The following is a 20,009-nucleotide window of genomic DNA, read 5'->3' as shown; positions in this document are numbered from 1 at the left end:
TTGAAATTTGGCATGGTTATACTATGGAGTCTCCTCTTAGTAGCCATATTTGATGGAACAAGTAAGATGCTAATATTTTGAGTGGCAACAAACGGAATTTGATTAAGAATAAAATAATAATAACAATTTGATAAATTCAGGTCCTCCCTCCATTGGGATTATCATTTTTAAAACAAAAGTTAATTCACAGCCTTTCAGTCCAGTGCCTGCGTCACACTGCTCTCGGATGGGGGTCAGTCCCATGCACCTTTCTCCTCTCACTTGTGAACATACCAAGATACTTGAACTACTCCACTATGGAAAGTCCCTTCCCCCTAACCTGACGAGTTCATCCTTTTATGAGAGAACTCGGCCTCAGACTTTAAGGTGCCAATCCGCATACCGACTGCTTCCCGCTCTGCGTAATTCCACTTCAGAGAGGGCTGAAGGCCTCATGCCACAAAACCAAAATGACAAAACCCTTTCAGCAATTCTGGGCAAATCTTCTCCAACTTTGTGCCATTACCCTACATGGATTGCAGCTACACATTGATTAGCCTAACACCTAACCTCGGCAAACTAGACAATGGGAACTCAATTGTGTGTATTTGTATGAAAATCAAAGCATATCTTATGCTGTAGGTATTCCATTAATGTCTGAAATTGAAGAGACAGATTTAGTCACTTTTCTATTTAATGGGTTCTGGTGACGAAGTGATCATCATCGCTATCTGTACATTGCTAGCATTATATATATCAAGCCATAACAATCACTCATAATAATAATAATCAATAGTCTGTACACACTTTCATTCATTCAGCGTTCCCCTGCCCTGGGGAAGGCTCTGTCCCCAAAACTGAGAGGGGGTGGAGAGAAGGCGGGCTGAAGTGGATGTGAGGGTCCAGGGGGTTGGAGGGGGAAGGAGGTCAGTGAGACATTGGGGAGCCAGCTGGGGAAGGGCTGTGTAGGTGAGGACCAGGATCTTGAAGTTGATTCTGTGAGGAACAGGAGCCAGTTGAGGTCCTTTAGGACAGGGGTGGATGGGCGGAGGCATTCTGGACCAGTTGGGAGTGATTAAATTGGCACTGATGCCATAGAGGAGTGAGTTTATACGCTTCTACGCATTCACTTCCTCTATTTATGTCAGAGGATTGTGCCAGGGTCGACCATCTCATTTAATGGAGGTTTTTTTTTAACTTGTTCTTAAAATACCTATTATATGTGCCTAAAATACTTTAATGGTAATTATGTTCTAGGATTATAATACACCCAATTTATGTATTTTGGCTGGTTAAACTCAGGATGTGGCGGAATTGACTGAATTATGCTTATTATGATTATGCTGCTTATTTCCCGATAATGCCCACGTTCTATACATTATCCCACTAATTACACGGCTACTTCCAAAACAAAAAAAATAACTTCAAACAGTGTCGATCTCTTTCAATTTGTCAACGTCTCCATCATCCAAAACCTTCTGTTAATCGGAAACTCATCCATAGTGGTCTGGTAGTACATTTTTTTCCAGTAGGCTTCAGCTGACGACGCTCAGAAACCAAATATGCTGGGGTTGAAATTTACCTGACTACTTGTGGAGTGCTACAAAAGATGTGAATCAGAGGCAAGAAATTCACTTTCCTTGACAGCTGTCAATTATGCTTAGCAATGGTCAATTATGCAAAAATAATTGACCGCCGAACGTTGGGAAGGCCCATTCAAGTGGATGGAGCTTTCTACAGCATTAAGAAGAGCCGTGTAATAATTGATGTATAATTACTTGGTTTAGCTTCAAGGTGGAGCTAGCCAAATCGGTATCTCTATTTAAACCTTCATTGGGTTGGGTTAGGGAACTGATTGTTGGTGATGGTTAAATCACATTTGACTCGAGTCAAGGGTCAGGGCAGTTATGCCAATGTTGGCATATGAGCTTATTAGCTAGGTCATCCTTGACATCTATTCTTAATATGTTAGTTTTTGTCATCGTTCTTGATGCCAGAGCTGCTGCTTTTGTAAACAAATCTCTAAATACAACTTCAATGCCTGGCTTGAACCACACTTGGATCAAAAGACCCTTATAAGTACCCTTTTTTGTTATTTATTGTTGGGTGAAAAGTTGCAAATATTCAGAACTAATTTTTTCCGTGTGTCACTTCGGTCACTCATGTTTTATTGATAAAATGTAGGACTGAAATTAGTCAATATGTGAATAAAAAATACATTGCCATCCTATTTTTCAGCCTAAACACCCAAGGCTCTAGCCTATGTGCTCACACACACGTTCCAAGAATATCTGATACAGTTGAAAACAGTTCAAGCTTTCCACCTGTGTGTTACGCACATAGAGATGCATGTAGTAAGAGTGCACTGTGGTATCCTTACCCCAATAATGCAGCTTTTCAAGGTAAAATCTGATAATACTTCACATTTACCCTTCTTCTGTCCTCCTCCTCCTCCTACCGCCATCCTCCTCCCAGACTCCCCGGCTGACCAAGTGGTGAATGCTGCGCTGCTCGCTCTGACCGGCTTCTTCATCGGCGGTCCGTCCAACATGATCAGCTCGGCCATCTCTGCTGACCTCGGCCGTCAGGATGCCCTACGGGGGAGCCAGGAGGCACTGGCCACTGTGACCGGGATTGTGGACGGTACCGGGAGCATCGGCGCCGCCGGGGGGCAGGTGACTAACAAGCAAAGGGCTAGTAACCACTGTTTAGAGAGAGGAAGGGAGTCACCTCTAGGAGCAAGGAGAATGTTAACAAAGGCCTTCTTAATGGATTAATGTTAATGTACACAAGGTTTATATCATTTATATATACTTTTATATTATCATTATGATGATTATTTCCACGACAAGGCTTGTAACCACTTGTAACCGCCAGAAACTAACTGGTAACACCACTAGCAACAGGCTAGTAACCACTAGCAATGGTCCCACCGTTATTCCCTTTCTTTCAGTACCTCGTTTCCATGATCGAGAGCAGACTGGGCTGGATGTATGTCTTCTACTTTTTCATCGTCATGGTAACTAATATAAAGTCAACCTTTTTTTGAATGTAAAATAAATAATTTATACATATGCATGCTAGATATATACAATGACAATTTTAATAGCTTGGTTATGTATGGTACTCCGTTTCCAACCCTTAATAATAGCCTTTGTGTGTGGTGTGTTCCCCACAGACAGGAGGCAGCATCCTGTTCATTGCGCCGCTGATCTACAGGGAGACGCGGTCTATGTGGACAGATAGGCAGGGTCTCAACCAGCAGCTCTGAGCAGTGCACTGCTGACTAATGGCCTTACACCTTTAAGTCTGTTGAGTTTTTTTAGGGACTGTAGATCCAGAATGTGCTATGTGAATATTTTAAGTAAGTAGGGAATGTAAATATTCAATTATTTTCAAATTCTATTGTTACTATTTTTGAAATTCGATTTTTCTTGAGTGATGTTGAATGGCCTTTTGGTGTAACTCCTCGGTGTGGAGGTGACGGCGACCTGAATATTGTACATTGTATTTATTAATTGGATTTAATCACAATAGCATCCACATGGCATTATTCACATGAGATGTGTATGTATTTCAACTTTATATATTTGCATAGTAAATTAAGAGCACGTATCGTCAGGTTCCTCACTGAAAAAATATAAATCACAGAACACGCACATATCTTTGCCTTACCTGCAGAGATCTTGGCACACACAGACAGAGAACTGGTGATCTGCTGGATCAGCTGTAAAGGATCTCTCAGATGGACACATTGCTGTAACTCCGTCAGGAGGGAAAAGGATTACAGGGGAACTGTTTTTATGTTCTGTGTAAATGATGTAGAAAGGAAAGGTGTGGCTTGTTATACATGAATTGCATCAGCAAATCAAGAGCACTTCTTCCCAGTCGGAGTAATATAGAATGTTCTAGAGTTTCTATCCACGGTGAAATGATATTCCATTACAAACTGATGACACCCGTCTCTTGTGATGTGATTGACCATTTTATACTTCATGGGTTTTTTTTGGATATATGTCCAAGTTGAATTGTGTAAATATTTTGATTTTGCATTTACATTTGTTTACATTTTTTTTGATATATACAATTGCAGTTTAAATAAATGCGATTCCTGTGCAGAATTTAAGCAAAATAATGTCCTTTACATTATTGGCATAAATGTAGACACAGATTATATTGGTCTGTTAACACACGTAAAATGGCCGTAGTACTGGGTACTTAACCCCATAAAAACATTCCAGGGTGCAGTACTTGGAAAGCTGAGTTTTGCTGTATTACACCACTAGGGCGTGGACTAGAGAAAACAATGCCTTCAAAGGCTTTATGAGAACCCCTGGTTAATTTACTAATAAAGAGATTTAAAGAACTTCGGGAAGGAGAATGAACATTGGCATAGCAGTATATACAGGGTGCGATTTGCCGGTGGGGATGGTGGGGATTATCCCCCCCTCTGGTTTACACGTCCTACCCTCTGCTGAATTATTTTTATCCTCGGTGGGGATAAAAATTATCCCCCCCACCCAAAGTATTTTCACCATTAGATCGTAATAATTAACAACCAAAATACACAGGGTCCGTCTTCATTTTGAAACATTTTAAAATGTTTCTCAAAATTATCCCCCCCTCTGGTTTTTTCACAAATCGCACCCTGAATATATATATATATATATATATATATATATATATATATATATATATAAAAAGACTCCCAAATCATATTTGTCCCATATTTATGAAGGAAGCTATTGAAACGTGGAGATTGTATTTATTTGCCTACTTTGTTGACAGTTTATGGCAATGGGGGTTAGGTCATAGCTCACAGGAAGCAGCACAGTTTTGGGGAAAAATGAACCAATGCTGAAGAACAGTTATTGTTAGACAGAGTCAGACAGCTCGGTCTAGTTATTGTAGTTTTAGTTGTAAAGCAAACCAGACTTTTGTAATGTTTCATATTAGTGTGGTTGCAAAGCAAGCCAAATTATTGTTATGTTTATCTTCATTAGTGTGGTTGCAAAGCAAGCCATACTAATGTTATTATGTTTCTTAATTTGTACTATTCTTCTGCATAATTGTGTGTATTTTTCTCCTCTAGTTTTTGAGGGATCACCACCTAACCCCTACCAAAAAAGTCGGGCATATATCAGTGCATTGCGTGTCCAATTTATTATACCAAACATATACTTTTTTTTAATTTAATCTATTATAAAGTGTGTATACTATTATTAAATTTTGAAAGTGATAAAAACGCTAGAATCAACCACTTCAGACGTAAATTCCTGAGATTTGCCATATTGAATGCACAAATGTTAACAGGAAGAAAAGAGGTTGTTAAGAGTTCCACTCTGACCACAGGGGGCGCTAGAACTCTGACCACAGTGGGTGCTATAACCCGTGGCCAAACCTAAGCGGCCACGCCCCCCGTACTGAAACATTATTCTGAAACTTGTATCTGGGCCTTGATTGACATGCTGAACCTCTTTGCCTCATGGACACATGAGATTCATCAGGATGGATATAGCTGTACCTGGAAAGTGTTCAATAAAATAATAAATTTATAATAAAAAAAAAAAAAATGCTTATCTAACAGGCAATAGCTATAAATATAGCTATGTAAGGGATAATGTATAGAACGCCGGTCATTATCAGGAAAATAAGCCCCGACCTGTTGCTTCGTTATTTTCAATAATGACCGGCAACGTTCTATACATTATCCCGCTTATTACACGGCTACTTGCCAAAACAAAAAAATAAGCATTCGTAGTGTTGAATAGCAGAGAAATAGTTCACCAAAGACGTTGACGTAGCTTAGCAACCGAGTACGCTGGGGTTGATAAGTTACTGGACTACTTGCGGAGTGTTACGAAAGACGGCAGAAATTCCACTTTCCTTGACAGCGGTCAATTATACTTAGCAACGGTGAATTATCAAATATAATTCACCGCCGGAAGTTGTGAAGGGCCCATGCAAGTGAGCAGAGCATTCCACGTCATTGAGAAGAGCCGTGTAATAAATATATATATTTTAGATAGCTATAGCTATATATATCCGTGAGGCCCCTAACCCTCCGTTAGACCTCTCCCCAGGCCCCTTACCCTCCGTTAGATCTCTCCCCTGGCACCTAACCCTCCGTGATGCACCACCCCTAAACCTGACCCTAATGTTCCTAGACAGCCTAACCGGCATTAGTCCTCGAAAAGCCATCCTTTACCAGAACCTTTCCAGCATCTGAAGAGAGAATAAGAATGTCAGTCCCGCTACTCGCCTTGTCCTCTGCCACTGTCAGTCAGACAAGAGGACATTAATAGCTTTTCTTTATAATAGATGAATGTGAATACAACATATTTCTTTGATCTCTACCAAGACACACAACTCAAGAATAAAACAAGACCTGGATGTGAATCCCTCTTACCTCTCCTTTCCCTCTCAATTGTTTAAACTTAACAGTGTTCCAAACTATAAATATATTGTTTATTTATACAAATAGAGATACTCCTTTCCTAGAAGATAAATAATACTAACCTTTACTGAAGGTTTCCTGAATTCCTAAAGAAATTGTACTACTCCATTACATGCTTTTTTGTGTGTATATTCGTATGCTTGTTTATATATGGTTACGTGTTTTTACATGTGCACCTATGTTTGTATGAATACGTACGCATGAATGAGTATGCATACGTATGTTTAGCTATGGGTACGTGTGTATACGTACTGTACATATGGGTATGTATGTTTGCTATGTATGTGTACGTATTTAAATGTATGCGTATGTTTATGTATACAAGTATTTATAATTATGTACGAGTATGTATGCATATCTATGTCTTTGTATTTATATGCATGTGTACATATGTTTATGTATGTTTGAGTATGTATATATATTGAACATCTCCCCCGGATGATACACCAACCTACCCTCCCCCTCCATCCTTGAGAGGCCTTTGATGCTGCCTTGACTGCTGAAGGGCCCGCCAAGTCCGTCGGCTGACATGGTGGTGGCAGGGCTATCTGGATGGGCTGGGTGGAAGGCCAATCATTTGGCCACAGTGCTTTTCGATAAAGCTGTATAGTTTAAGCCGTACATAAATGTGGAATGGCTTAAATCAAGTGAAAAGATGTGAACAGAGTTTAAATGGAGTAAACAATTAAACATGCACATCGTTAAATTATGTGAAATGGTTGGAAACAAATAAAGTGAAGAGTTAAACAAATAGCTAAAGAATACATTTAAGTGGCAAATGTATAATATATGTATGTATGTTTTAAATGTATGTATGTTTTATGTAGAACCAGCTATTCTACATAAAATGTAGAATAGCTCAGCTGTTCTGATAATGTTTGAATGTGTGTGTGTATGGTAGTTACTTGGAAAAGTGTGTATTTGACGTTATTCGTTGACATCTAGTTAATCGAGATAAGCTCAAAATTATGAAGCTTATACTTTTGTGCTTTGTGGAGTCACAGTTTTCATATGACATTATTTGTGCACAAATAATGACTTAAAAAATATCCTTTTTAAGAATTGTTCTTAGCATTTAGCTTCTACCGGAAGTATATCAGATATGTAAGAAGCAGCTAGCCTTTAGCCATAAAAACGGGGTCCACACACACGGCCGATATATATCCATCATATTTCCAATCGATAAATAATTTTGGCGCCAGTGAAACAAGAATTACCGTAACTGTTTAAGCTTAACATTGTTTCTAGTTTAAATATTGAAGTTGTTAGGCTCTGCAACGTCTGAAACCTAGTAATTTGCATAAAGTTCAGCCATCTTCCACTTTATTTGGTCACTCTGGTCGCTCACCTTTTGCCGCTGGTGGTGTTTGGCGCTTGTGACGCTTTGGTCACTCTTGCCCATAGAAAGTGAATGACTTCCGGTGATTTGGCAGCTCAATTCGCTTTTGGTGTGAACGCACAGTAACGCTCATGGCACAGTCCTCTGTCGCTTCGGCCTGCCCTGCAGCGGTATACTCTGCCTGCAGATGAGTAATTCCATCACTCCGCTCCTCTCGTTGGGAGCGGACATTAGAGGGGCAGTGTTGCTCGCCGCAGTTGGCGGCTTGGGTTTTTCCTAGACCTAGGAGAAGCTTTGTTGCTCTGCATCACCCTTTTTTCATAGATTCTATGAAATGGGGTTGAGTCAGAAGTTACAGAGTCGCTCATTCTCCTGATCATCGCTTTGCGTGTTCTTCTGAGAATTTAGGGTTATTTACAGAGCCGTTGTGTTTTGCACATCCTCGGCCTATTGAGCTAGGTTGGCGGACCCCGCTGCAGAGCCGGCTTGTCTCTTGAGACAAGCCCATTCTGGATCTTGCAACTTCAACAAATCAGTTGTTACCAGGAGTGTCGCTAGCAATTGAAAACATCCGGGTCTGTAGCCCAGAAGTTAGAATCCTTTTTAAACGGGGGTTTGGTGGTTTCTCTCCCGAGAAAAAAATTGAAAATCGGGCTGATGAACATGCAATTGTCACGTAGTTTGAGAAGTAAAGAAAAGACGAATCGTCATGTCTGACTCACGTCGGGGCAGGCCTACTGAGTAGGTTAATGTTTATGTTAAGGATAGGAATGTGCACCACATACACCAGCTGCCAAAATGAGACATTAGAAAAGCCTGTAGCCAAATAAACACTGTAATGCGCCTACCCGATGTCAAGTGGACCGGGTTGAATTCACTGCGGGTCTCCTGAATCTGTGAAAACTAGAGCAGCACTAAACAGCAATATCGACGTGATGGGCTTTGCATAGAGAATCAAATTTGCATACATTTTGCAACAAATGATTCTAAATTTGCCCATAAATGTACAAGTCAGAATTTTACGGTTTTCACTGGCTACAATATTGCATCTGTCAGTTGTCAAATTTGCTGAACAAAATGTTAAACTTCAATAATTGTTCATAGTCAACTTATATAGTTCATTTATTTAAGCTCTCAACCATACAGCTTTGCCACATCGGTGGGAAAACACGGCACACGAAAAGTACATCCATGGAATCAGCCGTTCAAAACCAGTCTGCATGAATCGCATAACAACTGGATGGCAGGGGATGCGGACAAGCAATACACCGCAGGGGGGAAACCGAGAGCCCCAGCTCGCCACATACGCCTGGGTGCTTTAAGCGTGGAACAAGCTGGATACGGAGCAGGTGAAAAACTCCTTAAATGTTTGTGTGTCACTGTTCGAGCCTGTATGAGAGTTCAATGATGTCATTAGCTGTTACGTCTTTCTTACCAATCGTAGTTCAAGGCCGAACTGGGCTGTTCCACTTCGGGAGGGGGCGCTCAGTTACTCCCCTCTAGACAAAATCGAATTGGTTGCGACGTTGACCCGGCGTCCCCCGAGACGTGAACGGCCCCCGGGGAATTCTCCCAACTCTCCCGATTACCACTCTGCGCGTGCGTGCTTGTGTGCAGGCGTTATTCGATTTCCTGGTAAACATGTACGGTAATATTCATACTTGTTTAAATAATGCATTTGATAGTATCTCCCATCGTTACTGAGCAAGAGTTTTGTTCGAAAGTTCAGTGATAGAAACAAATAAAATCCCGGGCTATTGACGTTTTACGGTACCACTGTCATGCACCTACCCAATGTCAAGTGGACCGGGTTGAATTCACTGCGGGTCTCTCTTATATCCATCTTACCAAAGATATTTTATTACTGTCCTTCTCAACACTCTCTGATCTCACTAAAAGGCTAGCAGCACGAAACAGCAATATCGACGAGATGCTCTATGCATAGAGAAGAAAGAATACCGACGTTGAATTTGCAACATTTTGCAACAAATTATTCTAAAGCTGCCCATATATGGATAGTCAGAATTTTGCGGTTTTCCCTCGCTACAATGTTGCATCTGTGGCTGCTGGTAATGCAACCACAAAGAAGTAAACTCTACGGGGCTATTTTCATCATTATGTTTTTTTTTTTTTTTTTTGACGGCATAACGATCCGGGGCTATTCCCAAAAGATCCGGGGCTATAGCCTCGAATGCCCAGGTCAAACAACTCGCCTGGTTGTTATGCAGAAAAATGCTCATCACCAGAGCGTTGCTCCGAAAGAGTGAGAGCTGTGTGAGAGGGGGCGCTTCGTTCACATCCCTGGATCTCAAGGATGTTTTTCTTCCCCGTTCCTATTCACAAGGCTCACTGAGATTTCAGTGATTTCCCTGTGTCGCCTTCATGAGCACAGCGTATGTCTGACAGCAACTGCAATCATCTGCTTACTCTCTGACCCCGCGCACCTCCTCATAGTGTGTGGAGGTTGTGCTGGTGCCACTCAGGTGTCAAGAGAAAAAATATTATTTTGTATCTCGACGACCTGCTTGTCCTGAGCCACTCAGAAGAAGCTGCCAGACGTGACACCATGGCTGTGATAACCATCGCTCTTCCTTGGGTTTAGCCTTCAACTGGGAACTGCTCATCGCGCCCCAGCGAGATGCAGTCCTTTGGCACTCTCACGCTTTCGCAGGAGCCGGACTGCACTGTCTATCATGCCTGTTGGGGCTGATGGCATATGCCCGCCCTGTGGTTCCCCTGTGTCTGCCACTTTTTGTGTAAACTACTAGAGTGGCTACCCAGAGGTTGGATCCCCAGGCGACATAAGCTCATGGTGCTCTCCGTACCGGCTGTGTTGCCAGACCAGGAATATTGGGGAAGCCCCCTTGCACGTCTCAAGGGGATTCCCTTTGAGTAACGTCTTACGGGGTGGTCTTAAGGGACACCTCTTCGTGCATTGGGGAGGGACGTACCTCCCCCACTTGGTCAGAGGCGAGTGGCTGACACTCCCCATGGTGAATAAATGTGTTATTTTCCTTTTCCTCACCTGAGGGGTATTCTACGAATCTCTATCAGAGGGTTAGCGAGGTGTGTTTCACTCAAAGCCTGGGTTAGCTGTGACACAATATTCGCTGTCTTTTAGCGTCACTGTATCACCATGGTGACTTATGCTGTCAACCAAACCTGGTCGGTTATCAGCTAAATCTATCGGGTTAGATCGGCGTGCGCAGCTTCCTAGCCCCTCCTTTTATTATGTCGTCACCATTTGTGGGTGTTCCCGTGGACAGGGACGTCCCTAGGAATTCTGGGCCCCCTGACATAATTCAGTTATGGAGCCCCCCCCCCGCCCAACATATATACATTTTAAATGTTATATAGTCATTCACATTTATAATTCATTAAATATTGGGTAATACTGGGTCAAAATTGGTTAGTCATTATCATCATCAAGGATGCAGGTATGCAGAAAAGTGCATTGAAACTCTTGCTATGGACTAACCAGTCCCTCTTTACCTTTACCCTGCCATTTGGTGTCTTGGAATATTTAAGGTAATCAGGGAAAGGCTTTCCCTCTCCATCGTTGGGCATCTCCTCATCTTCCCTAACAGCAATCTTTCTGAAAATACTTGCCCTGTCATTGTCAGTCAATCTTGCTGGCCACAAACCTAGGTCAACAGAAAGCAGCTGATCTGGGTCTGAGAGCAGTACATGTAGCTCATCTGCCTGTGGCTCACATCTGTCTGACATGTCCCTCATTTCAGCCTCACTTGGTTCCTCATCAGTGCTGCTTCTACTTAGACTGTCCTTCTCCCATTCTTCTATTTCAACCTCACTGGTTTCTTCTGTGGGTTCATCATGGCTTGAAGAGGGCCCTGACTCTAAGATACATCATATAATTCAGAATATGTCTCAACTAGAATTTCTGCGTGCAGGGTTCGTCGCCCAAATAATGCGCATTATGTGTAGCTTACAAAGTCCCAATTCTTATGTCATATGGCATACTTATTCACTAAATGTTATGGAATTATATTTTTGTGCTTATTTCAAGCTTAAACCCTGTTCTCAAGTCCGGGCTGGCACTGTCACACCAAAATTGTACCGGGGGCGAAAATTGTACCGCCTACGTAATCTGCCTTCGAAAATTCCAAACCTGCCTGGCAACAGACGATCGCGTCAAACGTTGCCTGACAACGGACGATAGCGTCGAACATGGCCTGGCAACGGATGATCGCGTCGAACAATGACGTAGGAAGGTTCATGAACATTCGCACTCATTCATTGAGCGTCACAAGACGAAATAACATTAAACAGATAACACATATTTTACAAATTACATTTATTAGCGTTGCTAACTTTATATTTGTATTGTATTTAATTGTTTAATCGTATTTAGCTAGTAAACTGAGTGTATTAACACAAGCTAGCTAGACTATGATACACTTTAAACACTCAGTTTACTAGCTAAATTCAATAAAATAGAGATATAAAGTTTAAAAAAAAAAGTGTTATCTGTATTATGTTATTTCATCTTTGGCAACATGAGCGCGAATGTTTTTTTAAACTGACAATCGCGTCGAACGATGACTGTAGCAGCCCTTGCAACTTTTTATTGCTGCATTCTTTTGTCGATATAGCACCGTGAAACTAGAAAAAGTAACACAAAATGGTTGCACTATTACACAAATATATTAACATCAGTGCAGTACAATTTCCAAGTTCACAAATTAAAGAAAGTTACACTAGTCTCTTAATATTAAGATAACATTCATGTGTGTGCAAACTGCATAAACATCTGTAAGACCTTTACAATATTGACTTGAATTCAAATATTATTCCAATACAGAAAATAAAAGAATGACAGAAAACATATTTCCGCACAACAAAGACAACTTAAACGTGTGCATTATTTGCTTCACGTACATAAAGACACCAAACTTATACATAATCACACTAAAAGCTTACAATAAACCATACCTCGCTCCGCTTGCCAAGAGTGAAAGACGAGGGAAAATCAATACAGTTTGCGTTCATGGGAAATTCATGGGTTAGCTTGCTTTACACACTATTCACGGAAATAAAACGGCATAGAAATACGACCGTGTAAGACACAACTATATAACTTACATACAAAATGTTTCAATATGAACCCAACATTTATATAACCAAAGTATAGGCTTTAAGACATATTAAACTTACGCTTTCGACGCGACCACGTGCGAGACACGCACCGCCGTGATTCCTGCTGTGCGCTTCTAAAAGGGTACCAGGCGAAACGTAAACAAAAGGTTCCGGGGCGCAATACAGGTAAACACACAATAGGTCCGTTACAATAACTTTATGTTTCGAACACGGTACAATTTTCGCCCCCGGTACAATTTTGGTGTGACAGCACCACATCTATGGGGGTAAAAGGAATGATGATGTACAGGCGAGATTTGAACTCTGGTTGCTGGCGTTCGGGACTTAAAGTAATCCACTACGCCGCTTTTCAGGTTGAAAACATATGCTATACATTTCTTACATAGGGTGTATTTAAAGTGAATTCCCTAAATTATAGAATAAAGCAGGTTGGACGTTGCTTTTGCATTTTGAAATCCTCATCACTCTATTGGGATTAATGGCGAACAATTCGGCATTTGGCATTATTTTTATTATTTTTTATTATTATTATTATTATTATTTTTTTTTATTTTTATTATGCATATTTGACAATATGCAGAATCTTCTCACTTACGAATTTACAGTATCGGCAGTTTTTTGCCAGCATGTGCAATACAATGTAAAGTTGTGTTGTTTGTTTTCAAGCTAGTTTGCTAAAGAGGCTTATGAAGCTAACAATAAGCAACAACCAGCCATTTTCATGACACAATCACAAAGACCAACGTGCAACTAGGAAGGCTGGTGTCCGAGGCATCTGGATCACACCATAAAAGTGACCGATTATTCTGGCTTTGGTCACAGTTCGTAACCAGCGTCTTTAATATACTGTCCTCTAACAATTTATAATTGATCCGCTACCCCTATCACTTATACACTTTGTGTTTATTTAGAAGGTTTTGTGTGCTTGTGTAGATTTTTATTCCACCGTCGCACACGGTCATGTTGCACACTTCGTGTGTTCTCAGGCAAGTAGAGCTTCTTCGCTTTGTTAATAGACCGAATTAGCTGCTCTTTGTTGCTGTTTATTTCATGTAGGCTACGTCGTCTTGTCTTCGCCTCATGGTGGGGTCCCTGCGTTACGCTGGTATCAAGAATTACCGGATATTCTTTCTTTGGAAACAGTTCGTAACCGGCATCTTTAATATCCTGTCCTCTTACCATTTTTAATGAATCTTATGCTTGTCTCTTTTACACTTTGGGTTTAATGAGAAAGTTATGATTGCTTGCGTGGACCTTTATTCCATTGTCGCATACATTTGTTCGAGTTTTACACATTCTGTGTGTTCACCGGCACCCAGAGCTTCTTCGTTGCTTAGTGAATCCAATTAGATACTCTGTTCATTGACACGCCTGCCAGCTGTTTCTCTTACCTACTCTCGTTGGGAGAGGACTTAAGAGGGGCCTTGCTGCTCGCTGCAGTTGGTGGCTTGTTTTTCTTTTTTTTTCTAGCTCCGCCCCAGTGGCAGCGGACGTTGGAGAAGCCTTGTTGCTCTGCATTGCCCGGTTTTCATAGATTATATGAAATACAGGTTGAGTCAGAAGTTACAGACTCACTTTATTCTCTTGATCATCGCTTTGCGTGCTCTTAGGAGAATTTCGGGTTCTTTTCGAGCCGTTGGGTTTTGCACATCCTCGGGCACATCAGGGTCTGATGTGCCCTGTGACTGCGGTCCAGCAGGAGTACATTGATGGGGCTCCGCCGGCAGCTTCACCTTAGCCCATAAGGTGAAGCCTAGACGGCGTAGCCTACACAGTGGCGTTTCTACATTAGGGGCAGGTGGGGCAGTGCCCCACCAGACCCACGAGATGACGCTGTTGAGCAGAAGGCTCAATCCATTCCTACTTCGTGGCAAACTATATATATATTTATATGCAAAGTAGCGTACATATTTGTGTGAATAAACTTGACTCACAAGCATTATTGCCTTGTTTTGGAGTAATTTGATTCGTGTGTTCTACTGCCTGTGTGCTTGCTTGAATGAACGTTATGTCTATATTTCCGTTTCCTGTTTCCGGAGGGGCAAAGACCCACGCTGCCCCACCGTTACCATAGAAACACCAATGAGCGCGAACCACACCGGCCAAAGTTAACATTGAGGCTAGGGGCAATTTCAAATTTGCCTCTAGACATTAACTGCGTAATCTACGTATTCTACGTAATGTAGACTGGGATAATGCGAAACCCGCGAGAACTCTACCCCGAGACTAAGCAAAAAAAACATACAGTGAGAGTGAGATCAGGAGTTACAGGAGACTTACAGAAGAGTTCGCTATCGGTAGATTTTACACAACTTTGAAAGAGTTTTTTAATTAATGAATAACAATGAATAACGTAGATTATTTGCTGAGGGTGCAATTCAGCACATTGCCACAGGAAGAAAAATTAGAAACAAAACGTTTGGGACCGCACAGACCAGACGACTTCATTCTGAACCAGCCTGGTGAGAAAACAAACCAAAATTTCAAGATGGAGTGGTTTGAAAGAAAGACATGGCTAACTGCGAGCACAACAAAAAGAGCACTGTTTTGCTTTCCATGCCTTCTTTTTGGAAATACCACTAACGCAGACTCAGTTTGGACCACTGATGGCTTTAAAGACCTGAAGCATCTGGCGGAAAGAACGGTAAAGCATGAAAGTAGCAAAGCTCATATCAATTGCGCCATGAAATTGGGACTATTGGGACGGGTCAACATCATGGCACAGCTGGACAGTGCTTATCAGCGGAGCATTTTAGAGCACAACAAGCAGGCGGAGGAAAACCGATATGTACTGGGGAGACTGATATCGTGCCTAAAGCTGTGTGGGAAGTGTGAACTGGGTCTGCGTGGTCACGATGAGTCAGCCGACTCTGTAAACCCAGGCATTTTTAGGTGCATTTTTGAAACGATGTGCGAGGGCGACACCAGGCTGAGACGTCACTACGATTCGGAGCCTACGTTCAAGGGGACATGAAGCACCATTCAGAACGAACTCCTGGATTGCATGTTTGAGGTCTACAGGTGTGAGGTGGCCAAGCAATTGCGGGACACCCAGTTTGTAGCTGTCCAGGCGGATGAGACCACTGATGCCTCATGCAAATCGCAAATGGTCATAGTCCTGAGATACATGGTGGACAGCAGCGTCACAGAGCGGTTTCTTGAGTTCATTGAAGTGAAGGACAAAACTGCCATTGGCCTTTCTACCTCTATGAAACATGTCCTCGACCCACTGGGACTGACTGACAAGCTCATAGCCCAAAGCTATGACGGGGCAGCGGTTATGCGTGGCAGTGTAGGCGGCGTGCAAGTACTTATTAAGGAAAGCTACAAAAACGCAATATTTGTACATTGCTACGCACACCAGCTGAACCTAACTCTGCAGCAAGTATGTGCATCCAGGATCAGTGAGCTGAAGGTGTTCTTTGCTGATCTGTCTGGATTTGCCACGTTCTTCTCCACCTCACCGAAAAGAACGGCTGCTCTGGCAGACATCGGACAGGCGGATCCCGCGGCCACCCGGCACCCGATGGAATTTTAAAAGCAGGACCGTGAATGTGGTATGGGAAACTCGCGAAGATATACTGGAGTGTCTGGATAACATTCGCACTAAACCAGGATGGGACAAGGTGTCCATCAGCGAGGCATTCGGCCTCTCCATTCACCTGCGGGACCGTACGTTTCTCCAGCTGCTGGAGTTCTTTGCCAGAGTTATGCCAGAAGAGGATGTTTTGTATGGCATACTACAGAAAAGAGAGATTGACGCATCTGGGGTGAATCGTGCAGTGGAGAATTTCAAAGTGCACGTGAAAGAAATCAGAGAGAAAGCAGATGAGATTGGTAACCAAGCCAGTGAGGAGCCGGGCACATCAAAGCGCAGGAAAACAAATACGCCTGCCATGATGAAGGAGGCCTGTGATACGATGATTGCGCAAGTGGAGGACCGGTTCTCACAGAGTGACCATCTTATTGCCGCACAACTGGTGGACTGCACACTGTTCCCAAAGTTTGTTAAGTCATTCCCGGAGGCCCATTGAACGAGGGGAAGCTGCAAACTGAGCTGACTCTTTTTTACGGACACACTGAGCTGCACACAGGGAAATCTGCACTGTTGCTGTTCAAGGCCATTCACGACGACAACAACCTGCAAGAGGCCTTGTCTGAAACCTGCACTCTACTCAGCATCATCATCACAACCCCCATGACGTCTGCGGAGTCTGAGAGGAACTTTTCAACGTTGAAAAGGATAAAGACTTTCACTAGGAACACGATGGGACAGAAGAGACTGAACGCCCTCTCCATGCTTTCTATTGCAAACACCTTCATTAATGGACTGCTGGATTTTAACGACAAAGTAATCGAGAGGTTTGCTCAAGCAAAGAACTGTCGAGCCAACTTCCTTTTTAAGTGATCGGCATTGGTGAGTCAAAACCTTGTTGGCGCTCTGAGATTCTTTGGAACGAATAGTGCGTTTAAAATATAATGCAATATTATTATTATTATTATAGGCAACATCTTTGTGTCGTACTGAGCGCTAAAGCATGTGAAATGTATTTGAAATAGGATGTCTGCTCCCTGCTTGCACTCAAAATGCAGCCCATAGTATACCTGACTGGTCTATATACAGTGGGGCAAAAAAGTATTTAGTCAGCCACCAATTGTGAAAGTTCTCCCACTTAAAAAGACGAGAGAGGCCTGTAATTTTCATCATAGGTAAACCTCAGCTATGAGAGACAAAATGAAAAAAAATAATCCAGAAAATCACTGTCTGATTTTTTAAGAATTTATTTGCAAATTATGGTGGAAAATAAGTATTTGGTCACCTACAAACCAGCAAGATTTCTGGCTGTCACAGACCTGTAACTTCTTCTTTAAGAGGCTCCTCTGTCCTCCACTTGTTACCTGTATTAATGGCACCTGTTTGAACTCCTTATCAGTATAAAAGACACCTGTCCACAACCTCAAACAGTCACACTCCAAACTCCACTATGGCCAAGACCAAAGAGCTGTCAAAGGACACCAGAAGCACAATTGTAGACCTGCACCAGGCTGGGAAGTCTGAATCTGCAATAGGTAAGCAGCTTGGTGTGAAGAAATCAACTGTGGGAGCAATTATTAGGAAATGGAATACATACAAGTCCACTGATAATCTCCCTCGATCTGGGGCTCCACGCAAGATCTCACCCTGTGGGGTCAAAATGATCACAAGAACGGTGAACAAAAATCCCAGAATCACACGGGGGGACCTAGTGAATGACCTCCAGAGAGCTGGGACCAAAGTAACAAAGGCTACCATCGCTAACACACTACGCCGCCAGGGACTCAAATCCTGCAGTGCCAGACGTGTCCCCCTGCTAAAGCCAGTGCATGTCCGGGCCCGTTTGAAGTTTGCTAGAGAGCATTTGGATGATCCAGAACAGGATTGGGAGAATGTCATATGGTCAGATGAAACCAAAATAGAACTTTTTGGTAAAAACTCAACTCGTTGTGTTTGGAGGAGAAAGAATGCTGAGTTGCATCCAAAGAACACCATACCTACAGTGAAGCATGGGGGTGGAAACATCATGCTTTGGGGCTGTTTTTCTGCCAAGGGACCAGGACGTCTGATCCATGTGACGGAAAGAATGAATGGGGCCATGTATCGTGAGATTTTGAGTGAAAACCTCCTTCCATCAGCAAGGGCACTGAAGATGAAACGTGGCTGGGTCTTTCAGCATGACAATGACCCCAAACACACCGCCCGGGCAACGAAGGAGTGGCTTCGTAAGAAGCATTTCAAGGTCCTGGAGTGGCCTAGCCAGTCTCCAGATCTCAACCCCATAGAAAATCTTTGGAGGGAGTTGAAAGTCTGTGTTGCCCAGCGAAGGCCCAAAAACATCACTGCTCTAGAGGAGATCTGCATGGAGGAATGGGCCAAAATACCATCAGCAGTGTGTGAAAACCTTGTAAAGACTTACAGAAAACGTTTGACCTCTGTCATTGCCAACAAAGGGCATGTAACAAAGTATTGAGATGACCTTTTGTTATTGACCAAATACTTATTTTCCACCATAATTTGCAAATATATTCTTTAAAAATCAGACAATGTGATTTTCTAGATTTTTTTTTTTCATTTTGTCTCACATAGCTGAGGTATACCTATGATGAAAATTACAGGCCTCTCTCATCTTTTTAAGTGGGAAAACTTGCACAATTGGTGGCTGACTAAATACTTTTTTGCCCCACTGTACGTAGGCCTACTGTTATAATAATCAGCTACCTCTATTTTTGTGACGTAATATGACGTCATATAAATTTGCCCCACCAGAAATTTCAGGCTAAAATCGCCACTGAGCCTACATGAAATAAAATGATAGTTATGTTATTATAACACTAGTTATATGATTATAGGCGTAGCCGTCTAGTTTACGTCTACCAAGCCCATAAGGCGAAGCCTAGACAGCTACGCCTACAATCATAGAACTAGAGTAAAAATAACTTAACTATCGTTTTCTCGAGTGTCATGTAAACGCAATACTGCGTTTTCTGATAGTCACTAATTGATATTGACTGTATGATTGGATTTTTAAGATGCATGTATACACTTTAGTCTGACTAAAATTGGACCGAATCGGGTTTCTCATAGTCCGATTTTTCCCGGGCCCGTGAGCTGGAAGTAGGAGACGATATTCGTGTTGTTGTTGAATGCTACCCTCCTGTAGGCAGCCTGTCAGTCAGACTCGCACGAGGACTCCTAACCCTAGCCCTAACCCTAACCTTAACCCAATCAGAGAAATGCCTTTGACTAACGTTAGTTAAATATACATTACAATTTAAGTTACCTTACCTTTTGGAGTGGATCAGGAATTTAAACCAACGTGATTGAATAATCTCCGGCTATCACCTCGTTATTATTCATGATTTTCCTGGATTCCGCCTACGAAAAACACATTTGCCTCCTGTAGCATTCGGCGGCGGCGTCTTTCTTCCGAAATCACCAAAGGCAAGAGCGCCATTATGCGTCTATTTTGTGTAATTATTATGGTAGAAAATAATGAAGGTTTAAAGGATATTTGCCAAATGTTGGAATATATTAGTGGAGAGAAATGTACCAGCAGGGGGGGGAGGGGCAGGCTCCAG

The 20,009-nt window shown here is 42.3% G+C and overlaps 1 protein-coding gene across 1 annotated transcript in view; it reads left to right on the top strand.

Moving 5' to 3' along the window:
- Positions 1 to 4,533, top strand: part of slc37a3 (solute carrier family 37 member 3) — a 32,298-nt gene extending 27,765 nt beyond the window's left edge. The window contains exons 12-14 of the mRNA XM_079734641.1: positions 2,455 to 2,654; positions 2,933 to 2,998; positions 3,158 to 4,533. Coding sequence (XP_079590767.1) covers positions 2,455 to 2,654; positions 2,933 to 2,998; positions 3,158 to 3,250 — 359 coding nt within the window. The 3' untranslated portion in view covers positions 3,251 to 4,533. The remainder of the gene's footprint in view (positions 1 to 2,454; positions 2,655 to 2,932; positions 2,999 to 3,157) is intronic.
- Positions 4,534 to 20,009: the final 15,476 nt, after the last annotated feature.

Source organism: Pollachius pollachius (assembly GCF_949987615.1).
Source record: "Pollachius pollachius genome assembly, chromosome: 4".
Taxonomy (NCBI): domain Eukaryota; kingdom Metazoa; phylum Chordata; class Actinopteri; order Gadiformes; family Gadidae; genus Pollachius; species Pollachius pollachius.
This window is presented reverse-complemented; position numbering and strand designations above follow the sequence as displayed.